A 27,780-nucleotide genomic window follows, 5' to 3' on the forward strand; every position below is an offset into this window, starting at 1 on the left:
CAAAAGTGGCTTGTAGGAATTATGTAGCATGGCAGTAGTCTGATGAGATGTTAGCCGCATGCGTAGGAAGCAAGTTTCATGGTACAGTCGTGGTAACATATAAATTTTATTTCAACTTATATAGTTACAGCTATTGCCAACGTGTTTGTGTACATATGCGAAAGAAACTCGAACAGTGCACAAATGCATGTGTGGCTTTTTCAGACGTAGCTGGTTATTTTTAATACAATATCTTTTTTTGTAGAACTCTTAGATCACAGCCAGAAAAAAAAAGAGAAAGAAAGCTCTCGATTTCGCATCAGAAGACACAAATGCTAAAAATGGTAATAAAAAGTACACCGTTACAAAAACAAAATATGCAGCTCTATATGTCTAACCCTGGAAAATTATGTAGATGTCCCCAGATAAACTTCACTGCAGTTCAAGTACTGCATATGTCATGTTCACATCATAATAATCAGACTATAAAAAAAAAAAAAGAAAAAGACACAATTCCTTCACAACGTGAATTGTAAGGATTAAGAGCAGCCTCTCAAGGTAACCACTTCTAGAATTTCTGCAAGGAGTGCCCACAACTTGTCACTGCTACTCAATACTTCACAATGGTGTCTGAAACAGATGATGAAGCTGCTTTGCTGTGGCATTGTCTTACGCTACATCATATAATCATGCGTTATATCGTTCATCGTTATCGTATTGTTAATTTATCCTTTATCCTTATATCTTTCCCACACTGCAAAGAAAAAACAAATATTCCCAAGAACAAATATTCATTATTAAGGAACCACAAATATTGAGCTATATTACAGGGCTAAGAAACAGTTGCCCCCTTTTTAAGAAAAAAAATGTCGTGCTTCCATTATCTCTGATGTTGTCTGAAACATGTAGGTGAGTTCACTAGCAAAAGAGATTTTCAACTGCATCGACACGCATGCAGTTTCTGTGCCTAGTGACTGATTGACGGATATTTTTTGAGCACAGAAGATAGCCTCGTCCCAATTACGCTACAAAACAAAGGGGGCTAATTCCAGGTTATCGCTGCTGGCATTAAAGCAGAAAATATGTCTTCCTGACTGCTGCAAGCCAAGCAATCATCGTGGAAGACACAGAAACAGGTTTAAAGTTTGCCCCTGGAGACCCTGTACATTCAATACAAACCAGTACATGGCATAATCAACACCCCAACAACACCGAATATCCTCTGGATGTACGAATAATGTCCGCATAATAATGTAACGAATGTACGTCCGACGGATATCCCTAAGATATCCATAGGATGTCACAAGTCCGTCAGGACACTATTTGTACATTCAGACGATATTCGGTGTCGTTGCGGCAGGTGTCAATGGCAACCAACATCACAAACTTGATTTGCAAGACAACCAAGGCCTTTATCACAACTGATCAGTATGTCCTTAACCTTAAGTACTGTGCTAAAGGAAAGTAAAGTGTAAACAATGTTTACAATGAAGGTAGCATTCAATGTACACAATGTCATTCGTGTGTATATCAATTGTATTACAAAATACATATTGCATACACCAGAGCAAAATGGTGATAAACATATGCTTGATCAATAATGCACGGCACTAATCGCCTTCAGTATACTTCGCTACTAGCTTTGTGGCGCAGTTATGATATTTGTGTACAAATCTCAATTGTCCTTGGCTCATCATTGTACAATATGGAAGATTATAGACAGTAGCGTCGTAGCAATATGACTTGCTTTGAGATGCATAACAATACTTAATCACCATATTTATTAGAACAAAGCACAGCTGGTTTTTCCACGACTGGTGATCCTCTGGACGTCCGACAAAGAAACGTGATAGGACGTTGTTAGGACATTGACCAACATGTTAGGACGTTGATAGGACGTTGTTAGGACGTTGATAGGACGTTGTTAGGACGTTGATAGGACCGTGTGTCATAGAAAACCGAGCCGGATGTATAATAGACTGAATATCGCAAGTAAAATATGGTGTGTTCTATTTCTCGCTTAGTAATGCAATCAAATAATGCCATCAGCCAGACGATGTAACGAAGGCACGTAAAAATGTACAGAGGCAGTCATTGCAGATGTACAACCACTATGCGTTAAAAAAAATCTGTTTTACAAGTACGATATATAAATTTTCAGCGAGTGTTACCCGACAGAACCGCTGAATCAAGGGGGTAACGAAGGTTAGGAATATAAATGACAAGACACAATCGCTGCACCCGTGACGTGTTAGTGCGTTTGGCATACTTGTAACCACCTCGCGGCAACGAAGTCGACTCGGAAGTTGGCTTGGAATCCACAGACCCTGCGAGGATAGGTCGTCGTCTGCTGCGTTGCGTGGGTTCCACATTTGTTCCTGTGAGCCTCGTGAGCAAGAGTTGGGGGAGTCGACGATTGCTAGAAGAGCGGCTGAACGTAGTTGGCCGGGAAGAGACCCACCTTGCCGTGGCATTTTCCACGCCACCATCCTTCGTCGATCTATTTCCATGGAACACAGAAAAAAAAAAGAAATAAAAAGGAAACCACTTAATTGGGTCAATATTATATACAGACAAGAAGCGTGCCATATCCTTCTTGAAGACTTCGGGCACCAGGGGTCAACAGTGTTGACCTCTGTTATATAAACTCTTGGATTCTGCACTGAAGGACAGTTTGCAAAGGCCACATCAAGTCGTACCACATTTTGATACTCCTTTTCATTTTACGATGACAACATTCAAGTAGACTGCTGAAGGTTCAAACATGATTCTTCACCAAATTATATTGTATAAGTCTTCAAGAAAACCATCTTATTTGGCATTTGCCTGAAAGGATTTTGTACGGCAGTACCCTGCTCAAGCCACGACAAAGTGCCTGGCCATGGCTTGGATAGTGCTAATACGGATGTTTTAGAATAAAACGGTAGTGTGTGTGTGCCTTTGCTTCAAACTTGGATTCAGCGTCTAAATGAATGAATTCTGCCATCGTATAGTGCATTTAGTGAAATAAACACAAGAAAAAAAAAGGACTCACAGCTTCGATGTCTGTAATGATGTCGTCAGGATCAAAGGATATTTCGTCGTAGTCAGCTGAAAAATTGCGCAAGAACAATGGTTCACATGCACAGTGCATATCACGCAGTGGCTACTTCCGCGCAAGGCACAAAGGTAGTGACTCAGACTCTAAAGCTAAGTGGTAAACGTGAGGCCTATCAAAATTTTTTTTAAAAGTTAGCACAATGAAGCAGTTCTTAGACTAACCAGCCTGATAGTCGTAAAGGGCCACTGCCGATATCTTGGACGTTGCCGGTTCCAAAACCTCATAGAGGTCTTCCTCCTGGGCTTCACCTAGAAGACAAAATGGATGTAATGGAACCTATTTCAATGCCACACATCATGCAAGTCCTACAGCATTAAATAATGGTAAGGAAAGTAAAAAAAAAAATTACGAGAAAAATTCTTCAATTGGTGAGCGGTTTGCAGATAACGAGCATCCTTAATTAAATGAACGCAGTAATTTCACCTGGTGCTGATTCTGGACTTGAGTCCGACTCCACGGGCGACTGATGGATCTGTGGCACAACTTTTTTTGGCTCTTCTTTTGGTGCGGACACGACTTCGTAGACGTTATCTTCATCTGAGCCTTGCTGCAGGACAGCTGCAGGGACAGCTGCAGGGGCAGCCATACGTGCAGTAGGGGGGACAGCAGCAGGGGTCTCTTTCGTCACCGGAGTGGGTGTAGGAGCGGCGATTTCTTCCTGCGGAGACACGTCGGGGCTGCTTTCCTTCTTGGGGGCGACCACCAGTTCCCTCGGGATCACCGATACCCTGGAATGGTCTTTACGCGTGCCCTGCATAAAAAAAAAAAAAAAAAATGTTCGCACAAGCGTGAGCAGGAGCTTTGATTAACATTAAGCATGCTAACTAAGCACGTAATAAACTTTCGTATAATAAACTTCCAGTTGTAAGTTGGCAGTCGTCTTGTCGATCTCTGTGTTTGGCTGCATTTTCTGAGAGGTTTGTTTCTCGACCGTACGACCGTACAAAGTGGTCTAAATCGGGGAGTCTCCTGGATAAACTGGGAGACCCGGCAGGTATGTTCTGCCCATTGTCTGTGTCCTTTGTGCTCTGTTAGCACGTATTATACCAATCTAGCTCAATTCCAGCTGTCTAAAACATTGAAGCTCTGTACTGTCCTTAAATTTTCCTCGTAACATTCTGTTATTAAGCTAACTTCGCATATATAGCTAAGAAATGCGAACCATATGAGCGCAATTGACAAGCACATCCAAGGGTGACGCAATCCCTAACAATACGCTCATAGGGTAACACTCACAGACTGATAGTTTCTGGAAGACTGAACTGGTACTAAAAGAGGAATATACTGCCAACTAACCGGTCGGATGAGTTGTTCTTCCTCATGCCTCTCCTCTGGCTGAGCTGTCTTGTGGTCCCTCGGCGTCTCTTCATCCTCGTCCTTACGAGATGCTGCCTGCTCCGCTTCCAGAGCTTCTATGCGCTTGTGCTCCTCGCGTAACTTGCGCTGCCGTTGCTGTGGTAACAATTTAAAAACATAAAAAATTCATGCACTATGCTCTATTCTGAACACAAAATAGTGATTTCCGGTCAGAGAAGAAGCAAGCCCTGGGTCAAACAGAACTGTTCCTTGTTGTGTGCTGTTCCAGTGAGTAAGATAGTCCATTTGAGTGACTACTCACGACTACCACAGACAAACATTAGGGTAAAGTATGCAGTCTCTCAGCATACTTCTGACCCTCCATCTGCAGACAAAGTGCACTGGTATGGAGCTTCTAATTGGCTTGTCTGTACTGACAACTTAAAACAACTTTTGTGCGCCGAAATAAATAAATAAATAATAACAAAAGAAAGTAGCTCGCCTCTTCATCTCGCTTGGCAGCCTCTTTCTCCCTCTTATCTTTCTCCTCTCGCTTCTTGCGTTCCTCATCTGCCAGTTTCTTGGCCTCCTCTTCCCCAGCTTTTGCCATGTTCTCAAACCGTGCTCTCAAGCTCTTTGCACGCTCCGAAGACACCTCTGCAAAGAGAAAACGGCCACAGTGGGAAACGAGAATATTCCGCAGCCGCGGCATGCCTCTGCATCGAAGGTTGCGTTCTGCCCAACCGTTCAATTTACCCTCAACGGATAAGAACAACAACAACTTTATTTAAATGACGGTGATAGGGGAAGATTCATCGCCAGCGGCGATACTCTACCCCACTGCTGCGGTAATGCGGTAAAATGAAATATTGAGTCGCCTCATTGCCCTCAAAGAAGAGTACTGAAGTCCGACGGTGTCCAAAAACTTTAGAACCGCTCTTGGGGCAGAGTGTTGCTGGGCCTGATTTGGCCGTGGACCTAGCAATTTTGACATAGAGAGAGGGTGAGAGTACAGGTGATTTAGAGAAACTGAAAGTGCGGATCTGTAAGGTTGGTAGTGCAGGCAATGAATAAGGATGTGCTCTAGATCTTCCAGATCTCCGCAATGACGGCGCATAGGAGGGTCAACCTGTCGGAAACGGTGACACCACTGAGCTGCAAGAACGATATTGGGTCGCATCTGATGAATTAATGGATAAGAATCTACGTATCTAAAAACATAAAGTCTTCACTCAGTAAAGCCTTATCCACAGAATGTCATTACCGTTTAATGTACGCAGTGTGGTCGCACACATTAAACGTGAGTAAAGTATTAGGCAAGATAATATGGGTACGACTTTGGTGTACCCAGTGTGTACCTAGTGTACACACCCCCAGTGTACCCAGAGCAGTACCGTTGCCAGAAAGATATATCAGGGAGTGTTCTATGGGAACTTTACATGGGGGAAGGTTTTACCCTCTCCCAAATACGCATTTGAGATGACAACCATCTCATCTCATCACATATTTCGACGACATAGCGTTAACTGCAGGAAACCCTACGGGACTTACCCACATCTGGTTTTGGCTTCTGATATGCTGGTTTCGGTTTTTCAACTTCTGAAAAGCCAAATGCCGACTAGAATAAACGAAAGAAACAAGGTAAGGTTCGCGACAGGCACCAACAAAAGTGCAAAATTTAGAAAGCTGCATCACACCTTGTCCTGCTTGTTAGTCTCGATCCCAAATTTGCCTCCGAATCCCTTTTTCATGTCGACCTGAGAAGGATGAGCCTCTGGTTTCGTCACCTCCTCCCACCCGTGGGCACACTTGTCCTTGCGGTCCTCCTGAACTCCGAATTTGCCGCCAAAGCCCTTGGCATAATCTGTAAGGTCCCCACCACTCGTACACAAGCATGTCAAATTATGACGTCTGCACAACCAGCCTGTGCACAGAGATGACAACCGCCCAAGCAGCACAATATCTTGGCCCAATATCGGTCCGATCTTGGCCCAACATTGGGCCGACATTGCCAATGTCGGTCCAATGTTGGGTTAAGATGTTGTGCTACTTTGGCAGTAGATAAAAGCATGAACCAGGGGCACATATGACCACCCTGCCATCAATGTCTGCCTGTTGTCACAGGGTGCTTCAATTTATCTTAGGCAGTGTATGTAGCATGCTCTACTAGATCGTGCCCTCCATCAGAGAAACTCTGGATCAAACCCCTGGTAGAAACCCACACTTGGCAACCTCAAGCAGCTATAGTGCACTTGTGTTGTTGACGAAAGAGAACATAGCAGATATAGAAAGAAATTCTTGACAAATTTAAGTGAACCTCAGAGGAGATTTAAAACGGTCACAGTGTAAGAAAATCACGCTCACAAACAGGAAAAGGACACATCATTAGTAGAGGCAGAAGTTTGCGGAAAATATTTTTTCCCCAATTGGGGGGGGGGGGATTGGGGAGATCAACATGTGCTCTAAATTCACGCAAATTTGGGTGGAAAAACTTCCAGTATGGTAAATTCAGGCAGAAATCGGGATCTTTTACTCAAACGAACTGTGCTGATTTGCTGCCAAAAAAGCTACTGTGCATTCCTAGAGATGTTTCAGTGGGGGCAATTTGCTGAGTAACAATTAGGTTTCACCCTAAAGAGGCAACCTTCAATTTAGGGTGCAAATTTGGGGAAGAAAGGGGTCAAACCCTAAAACTTCAGGCTCTAATTCATTAGCAATGCTTTTGTGAGATAGAGAAGAAAAGGCCATGACGAAGACAGAGGATAACATCAAGGACAGGACCAGGCAAGAGATGCTAGTTGTGCAAGAGACATGGTTATCCTCCCCACGAGTCTCACCTTTCTGCGACTCATGCTTCTCCACCTTCTCTACGTGGTCCCATCCATGAGCAGAGTCGTCCTGGCGGTCCTTCTGAACACCAAACTTACCGCCAAAACCGACAGCGTAGTCTAAAATTCATAAAGGAAACCTCGGGTTTGTTGTCGAGCAGCTTCAAGGGGTTCAAAGACTAAGTGATTATAGGGATAACACAAACAGATGAAAGGCAGATCTGTTCCAGAATGACAAGCGGTTTCAATGCCTTTACAACCTGGGATCTATCCTTCTTCAAAAGGCGCTTGTATCATTGTACAATACCATTTCTTGCAAAGTATCTACGAAGTAAGTGGTGTGTGTTGCAACACGAGAATACTTCATGCGGTTTCCACCTCTCCATATGTATGCTGCCACGTTAATAATGCAGTACAAGCAAGTCTTGCAGCACATCATATGCTGCTCAAAAGCTGATAGCTTGGATCTTCACGGGAGCTGATACAGCACGAAAATGCAGGGGAGGGGACATTAAGACAGCTACGTAGACGGTTCTTTAAGCATGGAAGGAAGAGGAAGAAGAAGACAGAGGAAGCATTTGAACTACACTCTTGCCATTAATCTGCTTTTGGTTGGAATGGATGTTACTACCTCCAACACACTTGTCAGTGTCCACAATATGCGCCATACTTCGATTGAGGACACAGACACCAGATAAATGAGACAGTAGATCGTCACTGAGCCACAAGAAGAGGAGGAGATAAAGGAGACCTCATAGAGGCATCAGAACGAAGAATTGTTAATTCCGAGAGTCAATAAAACTGACCACGAAAGCGAGAAGGCTTATGACTTACAAGTGTCCGTTGAAGGTAACGATATAAACAAACGTGAGAGACAGAGGGAAGAGAGCAGAGAGACGTGAAGACGCGAAAGACGCTGATAATACGAATCACCACCACCACAGTGGGTCGTGCCTCACCTTTCTGTGACTCGTGCTTCTCCACCTTCTCTATGTGGTCCCAGCCGTGAGCAGCACTGTCCTGGCGGTCCTTCTGCACGCCAAACTTACCACCAAAGCCAACAGCATAATCTAGAATGATGAATAGACCATCACCAGAGGCCCAATCTTCAGTTAGTTCAAGAGGCCATGCTCACGGGGCATACAAAACCACCGCACGTTTTCGTGAAACGACGCATCAGAGCTAGATTTTGTGAAGGAGGAAAGAATATTAAAAGAGGCATACCTGTCTGAGAAGCATGCTTCTGCGTCTTTTCGTGGAATTCCCAGCCGACGGCGGATTTGTCTTGGCGTTCTTTTTGGACGCCGTACTTGCCGCCGAAGCCACTGCTGTAATCTGAACAGGAAATAATCGATTTTCTTTTGACGCATGAAACATTCCGACTTGTGCTTCATAATGCCAATTTTCTAAGCATCTATTACACCCTACACTCTAAAGCTGTAACACTGTAAACACTAAGCTGTAAAGCAAACAACCAACTTTCATTTACATTTGGTACAAAGTGTCACATCTGAATATATAGTCCAATTGCCGGGAGTAGACATCTTTAATAGTTTGAAACGCACCGGTTTTCAACAAACATAACAAAATACAGTTAAAACTTTTCAATACTACAGTTTCAAACTATTAAAGTGTCGCATTCCGGTTTAAGTCGCGAAGGCCTGCATAAAAATAAGAACGGCAGAGAAAGAAAAGGACCTTTCTGTGAGGCATGCTTCTGAAGACTCTCATGATATTCCCATCCAACTGCAGACTGTAAGAAAATAGAGGATTAGATAAATAGTCTCCCTGCCGGAGAATGAAACTTCAGAATTGACTGCCTACACGCGTAGGGTTGCCACCTTTCGGAGCGAAAAATACCGGCTGAGGGAGAGGAGGCGGAATAGAGGGAAAGGAGGAAAGGCTCGTGGGTGAGGAACGTTCTAGCTGGCTCGACACAACCACCAACAGCTTTGCACAACCACTGCTCTTGTCCCCTCCGAACACAAGACGTAATGAATAACAATGATAATGATAATAACAATTAATAATCATAATAATGAATAACTAAGAAAACGACTGGAGACTGCGGAGTTAGGTCTGTGCTCCAGATTTATTCAAGCTGTAGTGGAATGTTGAAGGAAAAACCCCGTAAAAGCCCTTATGAAAGGTCTTGAGCCACAAATACCGGCAAAAGGCTGCCGGTATCACCTTCCTACCGGCAACCGGCAGAGCGAGCAAATAACCGGCCGTGCCGGTATAATACCGGCCTGGTGGCAACCCTATACACGCGTGCAACATGTGAGGGCAAAGTACGAGACAGGGAACCCCGATGAACGGAACCTTACCTTGTCCTGTCGGTCAGTTTGCACCCCGAATTTACCGCCAAAGCCCTTCACCGCATCCGTCTGCGAAGCATGCTTGTGTACAGTGGCGACGTAGTCGTTCCCGACAGCGGACTACGGGAGAAAGAGTACGCACAAATTTGATTGACATAATTTTGACGCTGCAACGCGACAGCAGCCGAGCGACCACGTACTTTATCCATCCGATCTTTCTGGAGTCCAAACTTCCCCCCGTAACCATAGGACGCTTTTGGAAGCTCTTCGAGAACTTTCTTTTTGTATGCCGCGTCGTCCTTTGTCACTTGCTCTCGTAGCTCCTGTATGCTGGAAGGGAACGAAATATACTGAGCTTTCCTGTTTTCCTCAATATGAGCCCAACTGGGGGGTTAATCCAGAAGGTGTGGGTTCGAGTCCTACAGCTGGCTAACCTTTTCAGTGACTTCCATCTTTCATGGTTAATTTCTTAGGCAATTTGAGGCTTTGTATGTGTATTTGTCCTTTCTATGTTGTTGCAGCCTCAGAACACCAGTTCTCTCATTTGAATTTGAATTTATTTAAACTTAACAATGCTTAATGAACAGTACAGTTTGTACAGATGGAAGACCCAGAGAGAAAAGTATCCCGGTTAAAGGGTCTTCCGTGTGACATACGAAGATTAGAGCCATGAAAAAATGCAAAAAAAAAAAAAAATACACAAGCATAATACACGAAATACATAAAAACATGATACATGAAAACAATGCACAAAAATACACATGTAATAGCAAGGCACGCACTAGACACAGCTGCACATCTTTGTGCCCCAAATCAGTTATATTTATCATATGTAATATGTAGTTAAATTAACCTTTATACATTTTTGACAGCAAAAAATATTTCGAGAGTCTTTTTAAATTCAGAAAATTTTTTGACACTTTTTATGTTTGGTGGTATGCTGTTCCATTCATTTACACTACGAAACATTGTTCAACAGTTGCCGCTTGCGTCGATCCTGTCGTATGATTGTGTGTATGAGCGAGAAAACATGTAAGAGTGAAAGGGGGATGAGTGAGAGAGAGTGGTTGATTTGTCCCTTCAGATGACGCGCCCTCAGAAGTCGCTGGGGAGAAGTGTGTTAGCTTAGCTCAATTGGTAGAGCCCTGGACTGGTAATCCAGAAGATGTGGGTTCGAGTCCTACAGCTGGCTAAACTTTTCAGTGACCTCCATTTTTCATCGCCAACCAGGATGTCATGGCAAAGCTTAGGTTTCGACAAAAAAAAAAAAAAAATATGGAAAAAACTGTGGAGAGTAGACGCCAAGCCTTTTTTTTTGGCACGAAATTTATGTAGACGCATCTTTCAGACCGCTCTTGAATCCACTATAAGTCCGTCCGCACACCAACGTCAAGTGACTCACTGGCTCCCTGTGGCTAGTGGCAGGCGAATATGACTCACTTGACGCTTTCAGCCACGTGTCCAGATCCTTCGACGGTCTTTGAGCCCCATCTCTGTTCCTCCTCCGTCACATCGTTCTGCAAGAAATTTTGTTCGCTGAATTAACTCAAATGACAGGTAAACCAATGTGATATGTTGCCGATGTCATTTGCTGCCATTGTTGCCAACAGGAAAATTGTTGTCGTCTGGATGACACGACAGAAGGGGGGTGACACACCGCACCAGTTTGCTGCAGCATGAGGACTCCAAAAACAATATGATGAGGAGCCTCTGTGTGGCTGCTGCTCATAGGTTGTCTCGGAGTATAGTGTAAGGCTAATCTCTGTTACAGAATGTGCTGCATGTTCAACAGAGCTCACCACGAAATCAGGATCCGTTTCCCAGTCGTCGTCTCCACTGGGTCCCAGATTGGATACCCGAATGTCAGTGGACATGGAAGCCTTCCACGTCGACATGGTGTTACGTTCTTACTGGAGAGAAAAAAAAAAACACTGTCAGGAAACCAGTGCAGAGCTCAGGCTATAACTAATATAAATAATGCTGTCCCATATGCGCCTGTACTAAGCCTGTAAGCACCATGCAGCGGTGTAAGCATCTCTTTTTAAGACATTAATGATGTTTGACACTATTAACAAAATATCTGATTCGAAGTTGAAGTCGGGTCGTCTCGATTTTCGCATACGTTCCGCGTTGTCAGTTTCAACAGACACGCTGTTACAGCAATGCCACATCCAAAATAATGTAAGATGCGCCAGATACGGCTGACGCTGAGTCAGCTATGGGGTCTTAATCACGTACGTGGAAAAAAGACACAAATCGCACGTCGATATTTGACTCACAAACTCAGCGCGATGTCGTAAGCATGGCATATCCGGCATGATCCACGTAGTTTACAAAACCTTTAGGACCAACATTTGGCCAAAAGCCGCTCGGTGTTATACTGGAGAACAGCAAACTTGCACAGCAACACCCATAAACGCAGGTTATCTCGTCGACGTGAGATAACCTGACAGCAGCAAATCATAAATTAAGTTATGCGCACTTCAGGAACCGGATCAATGCCTCAGAACCGCTAGTATGTGGTTTGATCAGACGACTTCAAGCAACGATTTTATCACGTCAAACTCACTTTTCAGCGCAGGCTCTGCATAAAATTCACCGTTGAAACAGAAAACATACCACACTTTCTACCGGGTGGGCTGGCGAACGAAAACTTCAAACTTCCGGTGCAAGCTTCTGGCGCATCCGGCGACACTAGCGACATGAATGAGGAAGGAAAGGAAAAGGCAGTACGTAGCTGATCACACTTTGATGATCTGTCGTACAACCTAAAACTGCTAAAACCACAGAGGCACGGCGAAATCGATCTCCACAACCAGTTGATCCGGACGAAGATGCCCTCGAATGCCCCAAAACTGATGGTTACATTCGGCGTTGTGGGACTTGTCCACGCAGCGATATCAGCGGCCCAACACCGATCCTATCTGCGGCTCACGGAGCAAGACTTTACCATTCTTCCCTTAGATATCGTCGTACAGAGCATATTGTGCCTTCTACTCACCATGTACGGTATTATTTGCATCGCGGGTGACTTCAAGGAAGTTCGTGCAACAGTTGAGCTGGAGACAAAGACGTTTGAGACCTTCGGCAATCGTCCCTCATTCTACACCTTCTCCCATAGAGGCCGTGCTTTGGCGCGTAGTTGAACGCAGCTTGTGAAATTTGTCGTGTATTATCAACATTACACGTGGCGAACAAAAGGCTCTTGTTCATCGAAGTGCTTTACGGGTTTTGTACGTTGCGTGCTAATGAACTCGCATGTTGTAGAAAAAACACTTCTCCCCCATTCCACCAGAGTTTTGCAATAAAATGTTTTGGTAGTCATATTTGAAGTAGTTCAGCGTCAACTGGTGCAATACTGCAGTTGGGCAAAGCAAGGTTGTTGTGTGAAACAACTTTATTTGATGGTGATGAATGAATGGGGAGTTTCATCACCAGGAGCGATAGCCTACCCCCGTTCTTCGAACGAATTTGCCATTCAAGGTTTCATGGAAATAACGATATACAGTAATTCCTGCTAATCGTGTGTTAGCCTTCCGCACGTTACTAGTGTGGAGTGCGACTGCTACGACTGAGATACCACCTTAAAAAAAAAAAACTAATCAACAGAAAAATTACTAAAGCAATTCTTCGAAGCACCGTGGATGAAATCCAGACCTCTCCGAGTCTGCCCAAAGTTGTCCCGAATGAATGTATAGACGTGAAACCGCATTCTGGGTTGTACAGCAAGAGGGAGATACACGTACATGATATCGACACCACGAGTACCAATATTCATCTGGCTGTGACATAACAGCTGGCATCTCCATCAGCAAGGCAAACACAGGGAAAGATCACTTGCTTAGGAGAACCAGTAGAAACTAGTCGGGGCTCTTTCTTCTCTGATGTCAGAGCTTGATGCTCTTATAGCCTGCCAATTATGACACGTAGAATGACAATTCCCCCCCCCCCCCCCTAAATACTCTGGCATGCATGGTGCAATGAATGGTGTTGAATTACGTCATGGCTCGAAACCACATCGTGTAAAAATAATCATGATGCGCCCGCAAACGTCTTTGGTAAGCCCTGTAAGATTAAACGCAAGAGAACGACGCTGAAAAAAGTGCATATATATTTAATACAATTACTAGTTCTGTAGTTTATCCATAGGGTCGAACTGCATGACACAAATAGAAGAAGTAACTTGTGAAAGGGACTACGACATCACAGTCGGTCGCATGGCCACTGTAGCTGCTGTATCTGCCTGCTACCAGCTGGTGACTCTCACTTTGCTCGACTAGCTAGAAGTCAGCCCACCTGAAAATTCAAGGAGAGCTTTTCAAGCGAAAGTGTAAAACAGGGGATATCTCAATCGATAATAATATCAAGCGTGCTTTTTGGCTCGCGGGCCTTTAAAAATTGCGCCATCATAGACCTTTGGTTATCTCGATTTTTTTTTACCACCTACTTGGATTTTAATCAGAGTGCTAAAATGACCTTCTTGTATACTTCGCAGGCTTAACTCTGTGTTGTTTTTTTTATTCTACATGCCATCTATTGTTACCCAAACACATCCCCGTGAGCACACATATTCTCCACTGTGTACCTTGCTGTGTAATATGTCTGGTTATGCATCAAAACATGTCTAGTCCAGATGAGAAAGGGATCCAGAGGTCTTGACAGGTTTCACTGGCTTTGCCACGCCTGTTTCATCCACAACGTAGGGACCTTGGTAGTAACGCCACAATATGGAGGAACCCCGCTTAAGTTGGCCCTGGAGAACAATGAAAAGATGTTTCAATACGGAGACACATTTCACTTTATACAATTGTTTTTCTTATCCAAGTTTCTGAGACAGTACTTCTAAAAAGCAATTTTAGATAAAGCTACCACAAGCAATGGGGGAGAACATCACAGGTGATGAAGCATCATGCCCAAAATAAAGTTGTTGAATTTAGCATATATCACTACATGGGTATAACCTCTTCATGGATGTATCAAAAAACCGGAGTAAAAGCCAGTAAAAAATACAGTAAATTGGAAGAGAATGTAAGAGCTTGAGTTATGTGTCACAAGAGGTATCTAGGGAATGCAGACCTTCAAAATCCTGAAATTAAGCAGTTTTCAGAACATTTGAAGCCTATGGTTTGTATACCGTGCAAAGCAGTAATAAATGAAGCAAGACACTGTTAAAAGGTAAAACAAAGGAAGACAAAGAAAGCCAATAATATTTCACACTGGTAGTGGGAACAGCAGCATACAAAGGTGTCACAGGGCAGGATGAAACGTTTTGCCATTACTGAAGAAAAAGTTTCGCCAGGAGCTTGTATTATTAAAAATTTACAAGAGGTATTCCTAATAAGAAGCATTCAAAAGTATTCTAATCTGATGCCTGAACTATGGGTGCCACTGATTGACAATAAAAGAAACTCGTTATGTCACACATAATGTTACTGGATGTTGTAATGTACTTACAACAGAGCTTAGATGTGACCAGCAGTCGATCCAGTTCACGTAGGCAGGCATGTTGGGAGCTGCAGCAACTTCCAAGCTATGTGGGTTACAAATGAAATTGCACATCAGTAAAGAACTAGTATCAATACAACCTCGCAACAACAATACAGTTTTCTTCAGAGGTTTATTACATTATATTTTTTCTTCCACAATTAAGAAGAATGTTACTAATATCATTCATCTACGGTGTTCGGAGTAACGCCAACATTTGATTAAGATTGGACATCTTCAATGGTGCAATCTCCAAATCCTATATAATTTTTTTTTAGCTCCAGCGTAAATAAGTGTAAAAAAATCTTGACCAAAAATAACTTTAAAAAATAACAGCTTCAGCATGGCTGTGGTAACAAAGCTTACCCAGAGTGAGAGACAGCCATAACGTTGCCGACTAGAGTGAACGGATAAGTGACAGAGCTGGACAGGAACTACATTGGAATAGAAGGAGACAAGCATCAACCACAAAATTTGTTGAAGCAGAACGACCACAATATGACAAATAAAACTCTAAACCGTTGAGAAACACTGCGCGAGATATGACAAAGGAATGCTGAGCAATATGCAGGCTTCAATTGTACCGTACCGGTCACACGAATTAAAGAGTAATGCTCCTACGTCATTTATCTGGCAATACAAGAAATTGAATTGTGTAGTTAGAAAGATACTATATGTGGGTACAGACCTGGGTCTAATCATTGTTAGTATAATGACATTATTTTTTATTATACAGCGTGCAATCGTAGAGGGTTTAAAAGTGGGTTGTGTAAAAGAGGAGTGGTTAGATAAGCAGACTGCGAACATGTCACGTACCATTGTTGTAGCACTTACGTAGCCTTGTAACGTCTGAAACAATGTAAGAGGTCACGTAAATGATGCACATAAAAGAAAACGGGGGAGAATTGCATTATTCAGTGCCGATACAGGTAGGGTTGCCACCAGGCCGGTATTATACCGGCACGGCCGGCTATTTGCTCGCTCTGCCGGTTGCCGGTAGGAAGGTGATACCGGCAGCCTTTTGCCGGTATTTGTCGCCCAAGACCTTTCATATGGGCTTTTGCGGGGTTTTCTCTTCAACATTCCACTACAGCTTGAATAAATCTGGAGCATAGATCCAACTCCGCAGTCACCAGTTCTGTCCTTAGTTATTCATTATTATTATTATTATTATTACTATTACACACAGGAACATATGTTTCCTCGTATTATCTTGAGCTTTCTCCCTCTCGCTTTCTGTGTGTTCTTTTCCACCCCTCACCCACTTCCCTTTCCTCCTTTCCCTCTATTCCACCTCCTCTCCCTCAGCCAGTATTTTTCACTACGAAAGGTGGCAACCCTAGATACAGGGTATCATACGGTGAAGTGGATAACAGATGTTGAGTGTACATAACAGGTTTCCAGATATCTACTGCTGTAGCTCTGCGTAAGGTTACACTAAGGTAAGGGTACAGTTTGTTTGAGTAACTGAGCCCGATTTCTCCTCGAATTTAGCATACTGCAAGTTTTTTCAGCCGAATTAGCATACTGCAAGTTTTTTCAGCCGAATTAGCATGAATTTAGTGCACGTGTTTATTTACCCGATTTTTACCACCCAAATTTAGAAAAAAATATTTCCTGAAAACTTCGGGCTCCAAGAAAAAAACAACCCGCATCAGCAATATCTGTGTTGCTCACTAAACCACCCGTTCACTCGGACAGAAGACTGAAATTGCTGGAAGGAAGTTAAATCACACATGCACACAAAGAAAGAGAACCATATCTCAATCATCTCACCCTATCTTGAATGATGTAGGCATTGATTACAAATGCTACCGAGCTGGCAAACCATATTGTTAGGATTTCTCCCACTAGTCGAGGTATTAACCCACTGGGAAGTGGAGAGAACACAGGCAGGTAAGTCTTACATACACAGCAACCAGGAACAGAAATGGAGCACGCACCTGAATAAACCCAAGATGCCTTCATCTTTGTAAATTTGCGCAATCGAGCTCAATATGCCACTGGAAGAAAAAGCACATTAGCTAAGAGCTACGTGACATGTTGTGATACATTCAACTTTACGAAGAATTATAACAGAATTGTCGTCTTTACTGAAACAGCTAGCTAGACTGTGCAGTATGGATCGCGGCAACAATATCTCGTTTTCGTAAACAATAACAAAAATGCCGTCAGGGTTTTAGAGAACCTATGTGCTGGTGCAGACGTGAGACATGCATGAAAACTAAATTTACATAGTAAAATAGTTACGTGTCCACGTGTGACGCATTCGTGATATGCGCACAGATTATTGTATCACGGTTAATTGATATCGGAAAGGATTAGCAAATCAACGATTAATGATTCAATACTAATATTGACTTCACGATCCAGAGCACTTGAATGTGAAACACAATGAAAATCAGCACTTCATGAGCTTGCAAAGTAATGTCAGACTTGTATGAGCTATATTACATGATTTATGTTTCATAACTAATCACTTTTATGTTTTTTCTTTGTGTTTTTTTGTCTTTCGAGTCATATTGGTGTGCTTATTCTGAGGCATCGAAGGCACTTACTCGTAGGTAGTTTCTCTTCCTACAAACTGTGCCATATACCGTATGGTTATCACTGAAAAAGAACACAATCATAAAAAACGTGAGAAAGTATTAAAAAATTGCAACAAAGGCACACTTGATCGTAACGGAATATTGGGCAGAAATTATCGCATTTCATCCAAGGGGTTGACTGACAATGATTTGGATGCACTTTGTTTGACAGTGCACTTCTTTGTGCCAAAGACTGTTTGAAAATGTTAGGGCTATGCGAGTAATCATTTTAAAATTGAAATCAAATAGTTATGTACCCAAAGCAAACACGTGTCATGCACAATATATGCGTACAGATCTTGGTAGGAGGCAGCAATTACTTTGGCTGCAGCTTCAGGATAATTTGAAGATATTTGCTTATTTGGTTTGCGAAAGAATCACTTCGATTCAAAATCAGAACGTAAAATTCAATATCCGTTTCAGAATTTGAATCGAGTATTCATTTGTTCCCTTCGGTATCGAAGAGGTCTCCGTCTTCCCACAGCCCTAAAAAAACCCACACATCTCTTGGTAAAGGTTCGTACCGTGGAAGGGCTGACTGCACGTAAGTGCGATGCATTTCGCAGTCATCTCTTTGCAGGTGCGCTTGGCAAAGTTGATGATGCGCTGCTCTTCCGTAATGTCGTCGTCGTCTTCCTCATCTTCAAAATCCGTTACTGCGGGAAGTTTCTGTGGGGTTTGTACTGCTCGTAAGTGTCCCGAACACTCTAATAATGAAATGACTGAGGCAAATTCATAAAAAAAAAATAAAGAAGTGAAGCAAAGACGAAGTACCCTATTCACTTCCGAGTAAACAGCACCGCTGACGAAATTTGCGCACAGCCTGGCACTCAGACCCCGGTAGAGGCCAGTGAAACCGTCCACCTTTTTTATGTATCGAACTGCAAGAAAACGTAAGTGTTGTACCATTTTTCTACACATTTTTTTTGTTGCAGGGATTCAGTTGAAGTTTGTTTTCTGAGCATTTTATGGAGTGCTATTTTACTTAATTTATTTCTGAATTTTTTTTGCTAGTATTAGAAAACCGTACACCCATCCAATGATCGCAATTCAACACAACGAAGAGGATCAACTTACTATATTCCCAAGCACCCGGCAAGGCCAGAGCTGGCTTGCCAAAAAACCTTCTTGTTGGTCTTGGAGGCAAAGGTTCATGGCCAAGCTATAATATAAGAAGGATTAGCTCTGAGATACCGCCATAGACTGAGTGATAAGCGAACACATAAGTATACAAGGTTGGACGAAACACAAGGAAAGCTCCTACATGAGATCACATGCCCAGCTACAACATGCTGCATCTCCCCACACGTTTATTTTCAAAATAGTTCTCGGTTTGCTCTCTCTTCTTGTTGGCGCAACACTCTCTGCTTTGACTTACTCACTCCGGGCACAGAATAGGTTACTGACAACGTGCTTACCTGTATGAGAACTTTGACATACTCAAGAGGGTACGCTATGGCAGTAAGGGTAGCTCTTCCAACTAAAGCATACCATATATGCTTGCGCGAATTGGTTTCATTTATTTCCGATTGTGAGCTCAACGACATTGTGTTTCACGGTAATGGCAAAAATTTTGCCCGGCGAGGGAGCCTAGCAGCCGGCCCTCGGTGTCTGATGGTCGAGAGTCAGTCCAGAAAAAAAAAATTATTTCAGCAACGTGGAGGCTAGGATGCAAGGAAACATTCTTGAAAGGAGAGCGAAATTCTTCCTTGCTAACTGCAATCGTAATTACCAATACTCAACAAAAAGAAAAAAAAAGTTTGTATATTATATAAGGATATTTGAGAAACGGTTTTACAGGCCTCCGTGGCGCAATCGGATAGCGCGTTCGGCTGTTAACCGAAAGGTTGGTGGTTCGAGCCCACCCGGGGGCGATTGTTCTTTGGACAAAATTTTATGATACCATTCCTTGCAATTGGATTGTCTCATCGCTCAGGCTTGCCTATCATGGAATCACTGAATACACACATCGGAAAAATGTTTTCTTGTTGTGACAAAAGCCAGAAAAATGCAGAAGTCACGATTGGAGCCAACAGAAGCAGCATCCATGGGATGTTAACATTTCCTTAGATCATAAGTCTTAGAGCCCGAGAAGATTTAGCAAAGATCACATTTCAAGAGGATAAGGACAATGCAACAGGATTTAATGCCATGCACAGAGTATATACACGGACATTTATTCAAATTGGAGAATAAAGACAAGACAAGGGACATAAGCCTTACAGAAAAGATATTGACAAACGAAACGCGATTAGGAAGACGTGAAATCAGGTACAATCGGGAAACTGCCAGTTGTGAGAATTGAAACTCTGAAGACCTTTTGGCCATTTTGTTTATCCACAGGTGGAATTGTCTTTCGTATATATTGCCAAGTTGGTAGAACAACGAGATATTTGAATGTCATCTACATACAGAGAATATCTGGTGGAATGGCACATGGCTACATCGGCACCCCTGTGACGTCGCACTGCTCAGGGCAGTGGAAAAATTACGGGCCCCGGCTGGCCCCCTCTCGCCGGCAGTGACACTGCTCACTCTCGCAGTGGCGACGGTTCATTAAGGAGGTTTAGATGGACTGGAAGAGTTAAAAGACATTCATGAGAGTGGAAGGCCTTTACGAGAACAGTCCAGAAAATATGGTACGCCAAGCACCAGATTCAGCAATCTTGGACTTGAAAGCTTCATTTTTTGTTTGCCCCTCTGCTTTCCTCCTCTCTGGCGCAGAGAGGCGAGAGGGTTTTCGTTCTGCAGACGCGACGATTAACTGGATACACAGTCTGGACACGTGTCTGGAGACACGACAATTATAAGTTTAACTGGAATTGTCCCAGACAACCACAAACGTCCGAAAGACGTCCCAGTTTGGTCGGAACGTCTTGGTCCTCGGCTGACATCTGCGAGACGTCCAGTGGACGTCGTTGTGGGATATTTTTAATGTCCCAGTAATGTCGGAAAAAGACAGACACTTCTGATGTCCTGAGGATGTCTGTAGGTTTTAAAAACTGACTAAGAGAGCATTGTGAGATGATCTTCATTCTTCTTGCCCGTGAAGTATACCTGACCAGAAATTTGGTTCTCCCACCACTTATTATGGATTTAAAGAACAGTTACAAATTTTCTAAAGCTCGTACCCCTTGATCGCTTGTTGGCGATGACAGCACAGTTTCGCTCAAGGTGAAGGTTTAGAAGGCTGCTCTGTAAGATACATCCACTATCTGACGTAGATCCTTTAAACAGCTCTTGACACAAAGTTTACGAGACCATTTGGCGAAACGCAGATGTGTTTGAAGGTTTGTGCGCTGAATATGTGCTAGATTGCACAATTACCAAAAAATTATATCATGAAAAAAGTTGAATGAATAAAATGAAGAAAGTTTATGTATATTTTGGTGGAGCATCATGACCTTTCACAGATAAAATCATCATGTTACGTGCGTAAAATCATAAACGCAGGCTGGCAGGTGGAATAGATCCGTGATACAAAAGCCAGAGCAAAACAAAAGCTGCCTGGCCTCTCGCTCGGTATTTTTGTTTGGAGTAGTATATATGCTGTGTTCTTTAATTTTTGCATAGCCACGTTTACCGGTGTCTGTGATATTTTGATATTTTGTGATTTACAGTCATGTAAGCGAGAGAGAGAGCGCAGTGAAAGCATTTGGTCGCACATCCCAGGCTGTACTGCCTTGCCTTTCGCCCAGTATTTTTGTTTGGAATAATATATACGCCGTGTTCTTTACCTGTTACCTATAGTGTGATATTTCTTTACATTGCAGAGCTGAATTTTGGAGAAGTATTGTTATTACACATTAGAAGTGTTTGGAATTTTCATTAATGAGAGTTCGTGCCTGTTATTCAAAAGCGTTAGCACAATTGCCGTCCTGAGCTGTACTGGCTGGGCTCTCCCCTGTTCTGTTTGTTTAGAATACTATTAGTGTGTTCCTTGTCCCCGTCACTTGCAGAGTTGAATCTTGAAGAAATGTTGTTCCTAGTCAGTACAAGTGTGTGGGAGTTTTATTCATTCATATCTGTGATAGCCTACCACAAGTACAATGGCAGTCTTCCAGCCTGTGGCATTCGAGTGTTATTCTGTATGCTATATAACTCCAATTCATGCACATATTCTGATCTGAAGGTGAATATCATAACATATTAAGTACGAGAGAAATGTAAAAAAATACATCTCAACTACAACAAAAATTAAGCTAAATAACTAGAAGAAAGACAACGAAAAGAAGAAGAAAAGGTAATTGCAGAGGCTGATGCAACGTGAAGACGCCACGACGGGTACAAATTCAAACTTCAAACGGCGAGAGGGAGAGGAGAGGGCGAGAATGGCAGGTGGCAGTTGGGAATTGGGACGCGTCGGAGCAGGTTGGATTTCTCTTCAGTTGCCATCGCAAGGATGGTGTTCCTGTGCAGTATTTTCGTGTGCTTTAATGCGCTTCATAAGACAATGCGATGACAATGGTTTCTGTGCAACACATTGTCGATTTCCCGGAAGAGTTTTGACGCCAAGAAGACGTAAACGGCGTAGGGCCAAGAACGCATTGTGAAACGCCAATCGGACGGCACGTTGCGAATGTTTGCAGGTATGAGTGATGACCGTGATGTTTTGATTACTATTAATTAGATGTTTCATTTTAGAAACTTAGAAGGAACTTGAAAAGAAACAGGATAAGGAGGTTCCGAACGTTCGGTGAAGAGGAAGGTGTGTATGTCGCGACCTGCATGGAAAACAAGTGTGTCATGTGTCATCTTCTCTAAGAAAATACAAGATGTAAGGCGGCCAACGAACGAAAGCTCCCTGTGGTCTGTGAGTGCATCGCACAGTCAGGCGTATGCTTTGTCTAGACACAGTGAGTGATCAGACTTGTACTACGTAGTATGAACATGTAGAGACGTATTGATCATTTCTTTCTGCTCATCGTGTGCTTTTAGCAAAATAAACGGTATTTATATGAGCAATATGTGCATATCTACGCATTATTTTCGGTCACGCATTCAGTGGTCAAAGCTGCTAACCGGTCGGATCCCAGACCAGTTTGCAGAGGGGACCACTGGATCAATTCCACTGGTTCCACTTGAAGTGGGACCATCGTGAAGCTGGTTCCAATTTCAACCGGTCCCAGTCACTAAGTGGTCCCACAAGGGTGAAGGGGCTCGTTATTTTGTTCCCCCCATTCCATCCAGCAATCGGGTAGAGTATCGCCTGTGGCGATGAAACTCCCCACTCTCCAAGGTCGAAAATAAAGTTGTTGTTGTTGTGGTCCCACACTCAAAGTGGGACCTGTCCAATAAACCACTTTAAAGTGATCTTACTCCGGATTTTCGCCTGGGATGTCAAACGAGAATAAACAGCGCCAGCTATTTAGGCATATGTCTGTCACTTTGAGAATGGAGGTAACACACCAGTGGTGGGGGGGGGGGTAAGGGGGACTACAATATGGTCCGGATGGGCACACTTAAAAATGTCCCACGAACGTTCGGGGAAAGTCGTTCCCGTCCTGTTTGGGACATCTGCCGACCATCGTAGGGTGTTGCAAATGCAGTCCTGCGGACTGCCAACTGACCGTCGTTTGAACATTCGCGGATGTCCATACGACATACGAATATCCGGGTCGTGACGTCATATAGACGTCCTCGGGACGCCTCTGTGTTGTCTGGGGTGGGAGTGTTGAAAAGGAGAACACTGTTTCTTGTGGTAATATATTCATCATTCTTCCTTATTTGTATCTTTCTGACGTCGACTACACCGTGTTTTTATATTTTGAAGATTTTTCGGGGGGTCATTCAGTTAGGAGTTCACTCCACAGTGTCTTGTGGAGGGATGCTGATGCTTTCTTGCCCGGGATTTCTTTGGCTTTCAGTCATTTTCGGATGTCTTTTTGATTAAACGGTCCCCAGGACATGGTTTCTTCATTTCCGTAATATTTTTCGACGACCATGACACAGCTTTTTTGACAAAGAAAGGTGACATTCTTGCAAGAGGTTTGCTTTTATCTTCAGAACTAAGGACAATATACGTGGGAAAGAATGATCTGGAATCAGTATCAGGACCTTCGATCTGGAAACGCTAAGCGTTTCTGATCGGAAAGGAGGAAGATTTTTTACCTCAAGGCTTCTACCCTTCGCCTTAAATCCCGTCAGCACCGTACGCATAACAATTTGGGGACTGGAGGCTGGGGTCCGTGGTGACGCCACTCTCCAAACAGCAGCAACGCTGTCCCCTCTGGGGACAGCGTTGATGGGACTGCTGTGTGGACTGATGTCGTAGCAACTGCAGAACATCCATCTTTCTGGAGGTCTTCATCTATGGCGTGTCAGCTTGCGTAGTCCCACAACCCACTACTCCTATACGCGGTGGCGCCACTGTTTTAACCTAGCGGACCTAGCGTCTTCGCGCGTCGTCAGAGAGCTGACGATCGGCACTGTAGTGTTCGGACGCGTTATCGTTTCAACAAATAAACGTAGAATTGTATTGTCTGCCCGTCATCTTCATCCTTCGTTGCCACCCTCATCGCCTCATCATCACCACCTCACAGTGGAAGATCTTGCCTCCAAGGTGCCCAAGGCAATTTCTTTGGGCTAAATATGTGGGCTGTGAGGGGCTACAACCAGTCAGCTCATTTCGGTCAGGGCTGCTACCATCAAATTTTCCGTGTGATGCCGGGCGTTGTCACGAAAAAGATTAAAGATTGACCCTTCCAGACAATTCATCCCGGGCCTTTTCTTGTGAACTGCATTTCACACGGCGCCCTTTACCAACGAGTAGTAGTATATACTGGGCATTAATCGTGACAAGCGTTGGGATCTGTGATATCCCGAATAACGAAATCCCTGGGCTTTTTCGACAAGTCCCGGGATTTCGTGATTTGCAGTGAATACTGCAAACCTATACTGTTGGCGCAGTCGCGACACAGAACAGCGTAACAATTATGAGTTATTTAATTTCTATAGCACGCATTTTGAATTGCAGTTCTTCGTCCTTAGCTGCCTCCCAAGCAGTCTAAGATCATACACACCTGTGACACATGCGCCGGAGCTCCCTGCCCTGAGCTCCGCTTTGACGAACAATCCCGGGACCGTAAAATTGGTCCGAGATTCCCAACCCTAATCGTGAACCCTCGCTGCAAGAAGTCCACATGGATGACACCCCACATGTCCCAGAGACAGTTCCCATGGACTTCCCAGCGTGTCTGCGTCTTCGTTTTCTTTGACGGCGAGGGCGCCGGTATGCTGCCATTCCATGCCGCTTCTTTTTGTTTTTGGGTGAAATGATGCATCCAGGTTTCATCACGTGTGATGTCTGATTGCAAAAATTCGTCCCCGCCAGATTGAACCCGTTTCAGCAGCTGCTCAGAAACTGCCAAGCGCGCTCCGCGTGATGATTGATTGCAAAAATTCATCTCTGTTGGATGGAAACAGGTTCAGCAGCTGCACACCCAGTAAACCATTCATATCCGTAGGACATCCCCATAAGGTCGCGAACGTCATGAATATCTGGACAACCATGCAATATCTACTGGATGTCTCAGACCGACATTCGCGTTTCGGTTTTTCCCAGTAAATAACAGATGTCCTAGGTACATCTGCAGGATATCGCGTTTTAGATATTTGACTGGACGAAGCAGCCTGAAGATCCCTGGGATATCCATGTAAGATCCAGTACACAAGATTTTGGGCACTGGTTGAACGTCACAGGAACGTCGCCAGGACTTCGCAGGGAGATATACGGATACATGTGAAGTTTATGACAGCTTGTTCCAACAGGCAAATTTTTGTTGTGCTGAAAGCAAGCAAAAACTTCTGTAAACCCTAACTGGATATGGGGGGAACAAGTAAAATCGTTATATATTTTTATCGTTCGCGTGCTGTTAGCCGTGAAAGTATATTTATCTATGCGTAACGCTCGTCAAGCAACAGTGGAATTCGATCACTGTTACAGCTCCACCAAGCAGCTAATCACATTATAGACGATAGCTTGAATTAAAAACACAGTATTTGGCAGAAAGGAATGTAAGACACGTTATTGGTTATACATTGACTCTGCAGATACGTGAGCTACTTGCAAAGACAGCCCCTTTCACCGTAACAAACGCTTTACGTCCAATATACTTCGAATGAACGTGCCCCAACAACTTGTATTTCAGTATATGCTCCGACCTCCGGCCATTTCGTCAACAGAGGCCACTGCGAATGATCTGGTCTCCCTTCAAATCCGCGCTCGCTCTGGAGGGGGGCAAAAAGGGAGCCTGCTATTTTTTAGCGTTTCTTGGGGGGGGTTTGAGAGAGTTTTGAACAATAACACCTTAAATAATAACATTGGGCTATGGTACTATAATATACTTACTGATCAAACTACACACAGTTTCAAAACTACTGGATTACGAGGTGTTTATACTGGCACCGTGCAATATCCACTTCATATCCACATGCCCATGAATGACATTATCTGGAGATTCCTAGGATCAGAAAACAGGGGTAAAGTCCAGCTCCCATGGGTATCCAGTGGATGTAAGTTGGACCCTCACGAAAATCCACTGGATATCCAAATATCCAAGTTGCGACGTCTTATGCACGTCTGTGTGCAGTCGGTGGTTTGCTGGGCAGAGACCGCCATGTGTACTCCACTCTGGTCACAAGTGAGGTGTCGTGGAAGCAGACTTTCCGGAACAGTAAGAGCTCATGAACGATTGCCTCCACACTGGTGACGCTAATATCACACTGGGTGACAATGTCCCGAACTGTTACTCGCCAGTTCTCAAAGACAGCTTGCTCAACGACTATAGGATGTTAACTGGCTTGACTGGAGCCAGACGAATGTCTTCACGTGGTTCATTCAGCACCACATCCCATCCTTTGCCACATTATCGGCACAATTCGTACACACTTCCCTTTGACACGGTCTGTTCCCCCCGCAATCTTCGCAATATCTCAGCTGGTGTGACATTCTCCTTCACTGTTCCACAGATACACTACTCTTCTCGTCGCAGTAATAGTGCACGTGCCGCTGACCCTTGAAGAATTGCACAAAGTATATACACTGAATTGCATTTCCTCTTCAGAAAATTCAATTCAATTACATTTACTCACAAATTTTTCTCCCACAAAGGTCCCAGTCAACACGAGATTTCATGATTCAAGCGATGTTTTCTATATTGGGCTAGAGTGGGGTCTTTTCTCTATTCCAGTAGAGGGAAGCTATGGTTCTGTAAGGTTTGAACACTACCAGGCAAAGCTATCTAACCCAGGTATATATATATATTTTTTTTTACATTGTTTTATTGTTGCTATTGTTTGTTGTTGCTTATTGTTATATCATTTGTATACATCTATGGTTGTCGTTGTTTTTGTAGGTGTGCGATAATGCAGGAAAGCACTAAGGAGTGCTTTTTGGTCAAAGACATGTTGTCTTGGTTCATATTGCACTAGACTGTACGAATGATGTAACGTACTTGGTCCCTTTCCCTTGGTTCCTTTGGCCCCCCTTTCCTTTTCCTTTGCTCTGTTCTTCTCCTTTTCTTCCCGTTTCTTTTCTTATTTTTCTTTTCTTCCCCTGTCCTCCTCCTTCCTCCCCTTTTCTTTTCTTATTTTTCTTTCCTTCCCCTTCCCTTTTGTTTGGAATAGCAAGCCGACCCTCGTCTGGCTGACCTTTCCTTTCTTTTTCTTAATAAACATATTCCCCTCCCCCTTGTGCTGGCTCTCGTTGGCTGTCCCGTGAATTCGTTGTTGAACTGTTCCTTTTCTTCCTTTCTTTAAGTGCGAATTTTCCCATCACCGTTTTGGTCAGAGGAGTTGTGGCTAAGGAGCATGTTGCAACATAATGTTGTTTGGCGAGGCGACCGCAGGTATACTCGCGGCTACCCGTAGATACCCGCGCAGTTTTCCGATTTGCGGGTAACAATTCTGTACCGCCGCGGGTTAAATGGCAGCGTACCCACAATGTTGTCCACGGGCAATGTGCGTGTACCCACACCAACTAAACTAACATTTTGCCACAATAACTCACTGATTGATTTTGGCATTTCTTCCATTCTCACCGAGAAACACCCCAAAAAACACCCCAAAACTTAACTTTTTCACATATCCCATGGTCATGTGACGTTTCATCAGAGCACTTTTGAAGTCGATTTGCTGTTAACGTGTCAGTTGTTTTCCCACGCAGACAACTACTAACTACTACTGCT

General features: G+C 43.6%; 2 protein-coding genes and 2 non-coding genes across 8 annotated transcripts; 2 read left to right on the forward strand and 2 right to left on the reverse strand.

Annotated features, from left to right (window-relative positions):
* Window positions 1-86: 86 nt before the first annotated feature.
* On the reverse strand, window positions 87-12,209 carry LOC135401557 (src substrate cortactin-like). Of its 5 annotated transcripts, none has more exons than XM_064634026.1 (17): window positions 12,141-12,209; window positions 11,321-11,431; window positions 10,962-11,038; window positions 9,722-9,851; window positions 9,531-9,641; window positions 8,902-8,956; window positions 8,428-8,538; window positions 8,163-8,273; window positions 7,213-7,323; window positions 6,073-6,239; window positions 5,927-5,993; window positions 4,878-5,032; window positions 4,376-4,531; window positions 3,503-3,830; window positions 3,241-3,327; window positions 3,014-3,069; window positions 87-2,479 (listed from the first exon to the last, which is right to left on the reverse strand). In XM_064634026.1, the coding sequence occupies exons 2-17, from the start codon at window positions 11,414-11,416 to the stop codon at window positions 2,399-2,401; spliced, it is 1,899 nt and encodes a 632-aa protein (XP_064490096.1). In that variant the 5' UTR covers window positions 11,417-11,431; window positions 12,141-12,209; the 3' UTR covers window positions 87-2,398. The 5 variants fall into 5 exon arrangements, with proteins under 5 accessions (XP_064490096.1, XP_064490094.1, XP_064490095.1 ...); XM_064634024.1 differs by having other exon boundaries at window positions 12,091-12,199; XM_064634025.1 differs by lacking the exon at window positions 12,141-12,209 and adding an exon at window positions 11,801-11,969.
* Window positions 10,641-10,713, forward strand: Trnat-ggu (transfer RNA threonine (anticodon GGU)). Its single transcript has one exon. It is a non-coding gene; the product is annotated as a tRNA-Thr (tRNA).
* Window positions 12,210-13,620: 1,411 nt separating the features above from the next.
* On the reverse strand, window positions 13,621-19,221 carry LOC135400094 (mitochondrial carrier homolog 2-like). Its single transcript, XM_064631837.1, has 12 exons — window positions 19,012-19,221; window positions 18,671-18,755; window positions 18,368-18,474; window positions 18,118-18,262; window positions 17,564-17,615; window positions 16,949-17,008; window positions 16,782-16,875; window positions 15,822-15,854; window positions 15,372-15,439; window positions 14,976-15,051; window positions 14,107-14,274; window positions 13,621-13,817 (listed from the first exon to the last, which is right to left on the reverse strand). Exons 1-11 carry the CDS (start codon window positions 19,138-19,140, stop codon window positions 14,146-14,148), a joined length of 978 nt encoding a protein of 325 aa, XP_064487907.1. The 5' UTR covers window positions 19,141-19,221; the 3' UTR covers window positions 13,621-13,817; window positions 14,107-14,145.
* A 172-nt stretch (window positions 19,222-19,393) lies between these two features.
* On the forward strand, window positions 19,394-19,467 carry Trnan-guu (transfer RNA asparagine (anticodon GUU)). The gene has a single exon. It is a non-coding gene; the product is annotated as a tRNA-Asn (tRNA).
* The last annotated feature ends 8,313 nt before the right edge of the window (window positions 19,468-27,780 follow it).

This window comes from Ornithodoros turicata, chromosome 7, assembly GCF_037126465.1.
Source record: "Ornithodoros turicata isolate Travis chromosome 7, ASM3712646v1, whole genome shotgun sequence".
Taxonomy (NCBI): domain Eukaryota; kingdom Metazoa; phylum Arthropoda; class Arachnida; order Ixodida; family Argasidae; genus Ornithodoros; species Ornithodoros turicata.

What these genes read in the sequence shown, in the direction of transcription:
- LOC135401557 (XM_064634026.1), bottom strand. Translation starts at nt 11,416, where the DNA reads ATGTCGACGTGGAAGGCTTCCATGTCCACTGACATTCGGGTATCCAAT. An exon ending in AGAAAGATCGGATGGATAAA is followed by an intron (nt 9,642 to 9,721) that starts GTACGTGGTCGC and finishes TTTCTCCCGTAG; the next exon opens with TCCGCTGTCGGGAACGACTA. An exon ending in AAACTGACCGACAGGACAAG is followed by an intron (nt 8,957 to 9,530) that starts GTAAGGTTCCGT and finishes ATTTTCTTACAG; the next exon opens with TCTGCAGTTGGATGGGAATA.
- LOC135400094 (XM_064631837.1), bottom strand. Translation starts at nt 19,140, where the DNA reads ATGTCGTTGAGCTCACAATCGGAAATAAATGAAACCAATTCGCGCAAG. An exon ending in GCCGGGTGCTTGGGAATATA is followed by an intron (nt 18,475 to 18,670) that starts GTAAGTTGATCC and finishes GTTTTCTTGCAG; the next exon opens with TTCGATACATAAAAAAGGTG. An exon ending in GGAAGAGAAACTACCTACGA is followed by an intron (nt 17,009 to 17,563) that starts GTAAGTGCCTTC and finishes TTTTTCTTCCAG; the next exon opens with TGGCATATTGAGCTCGATTG.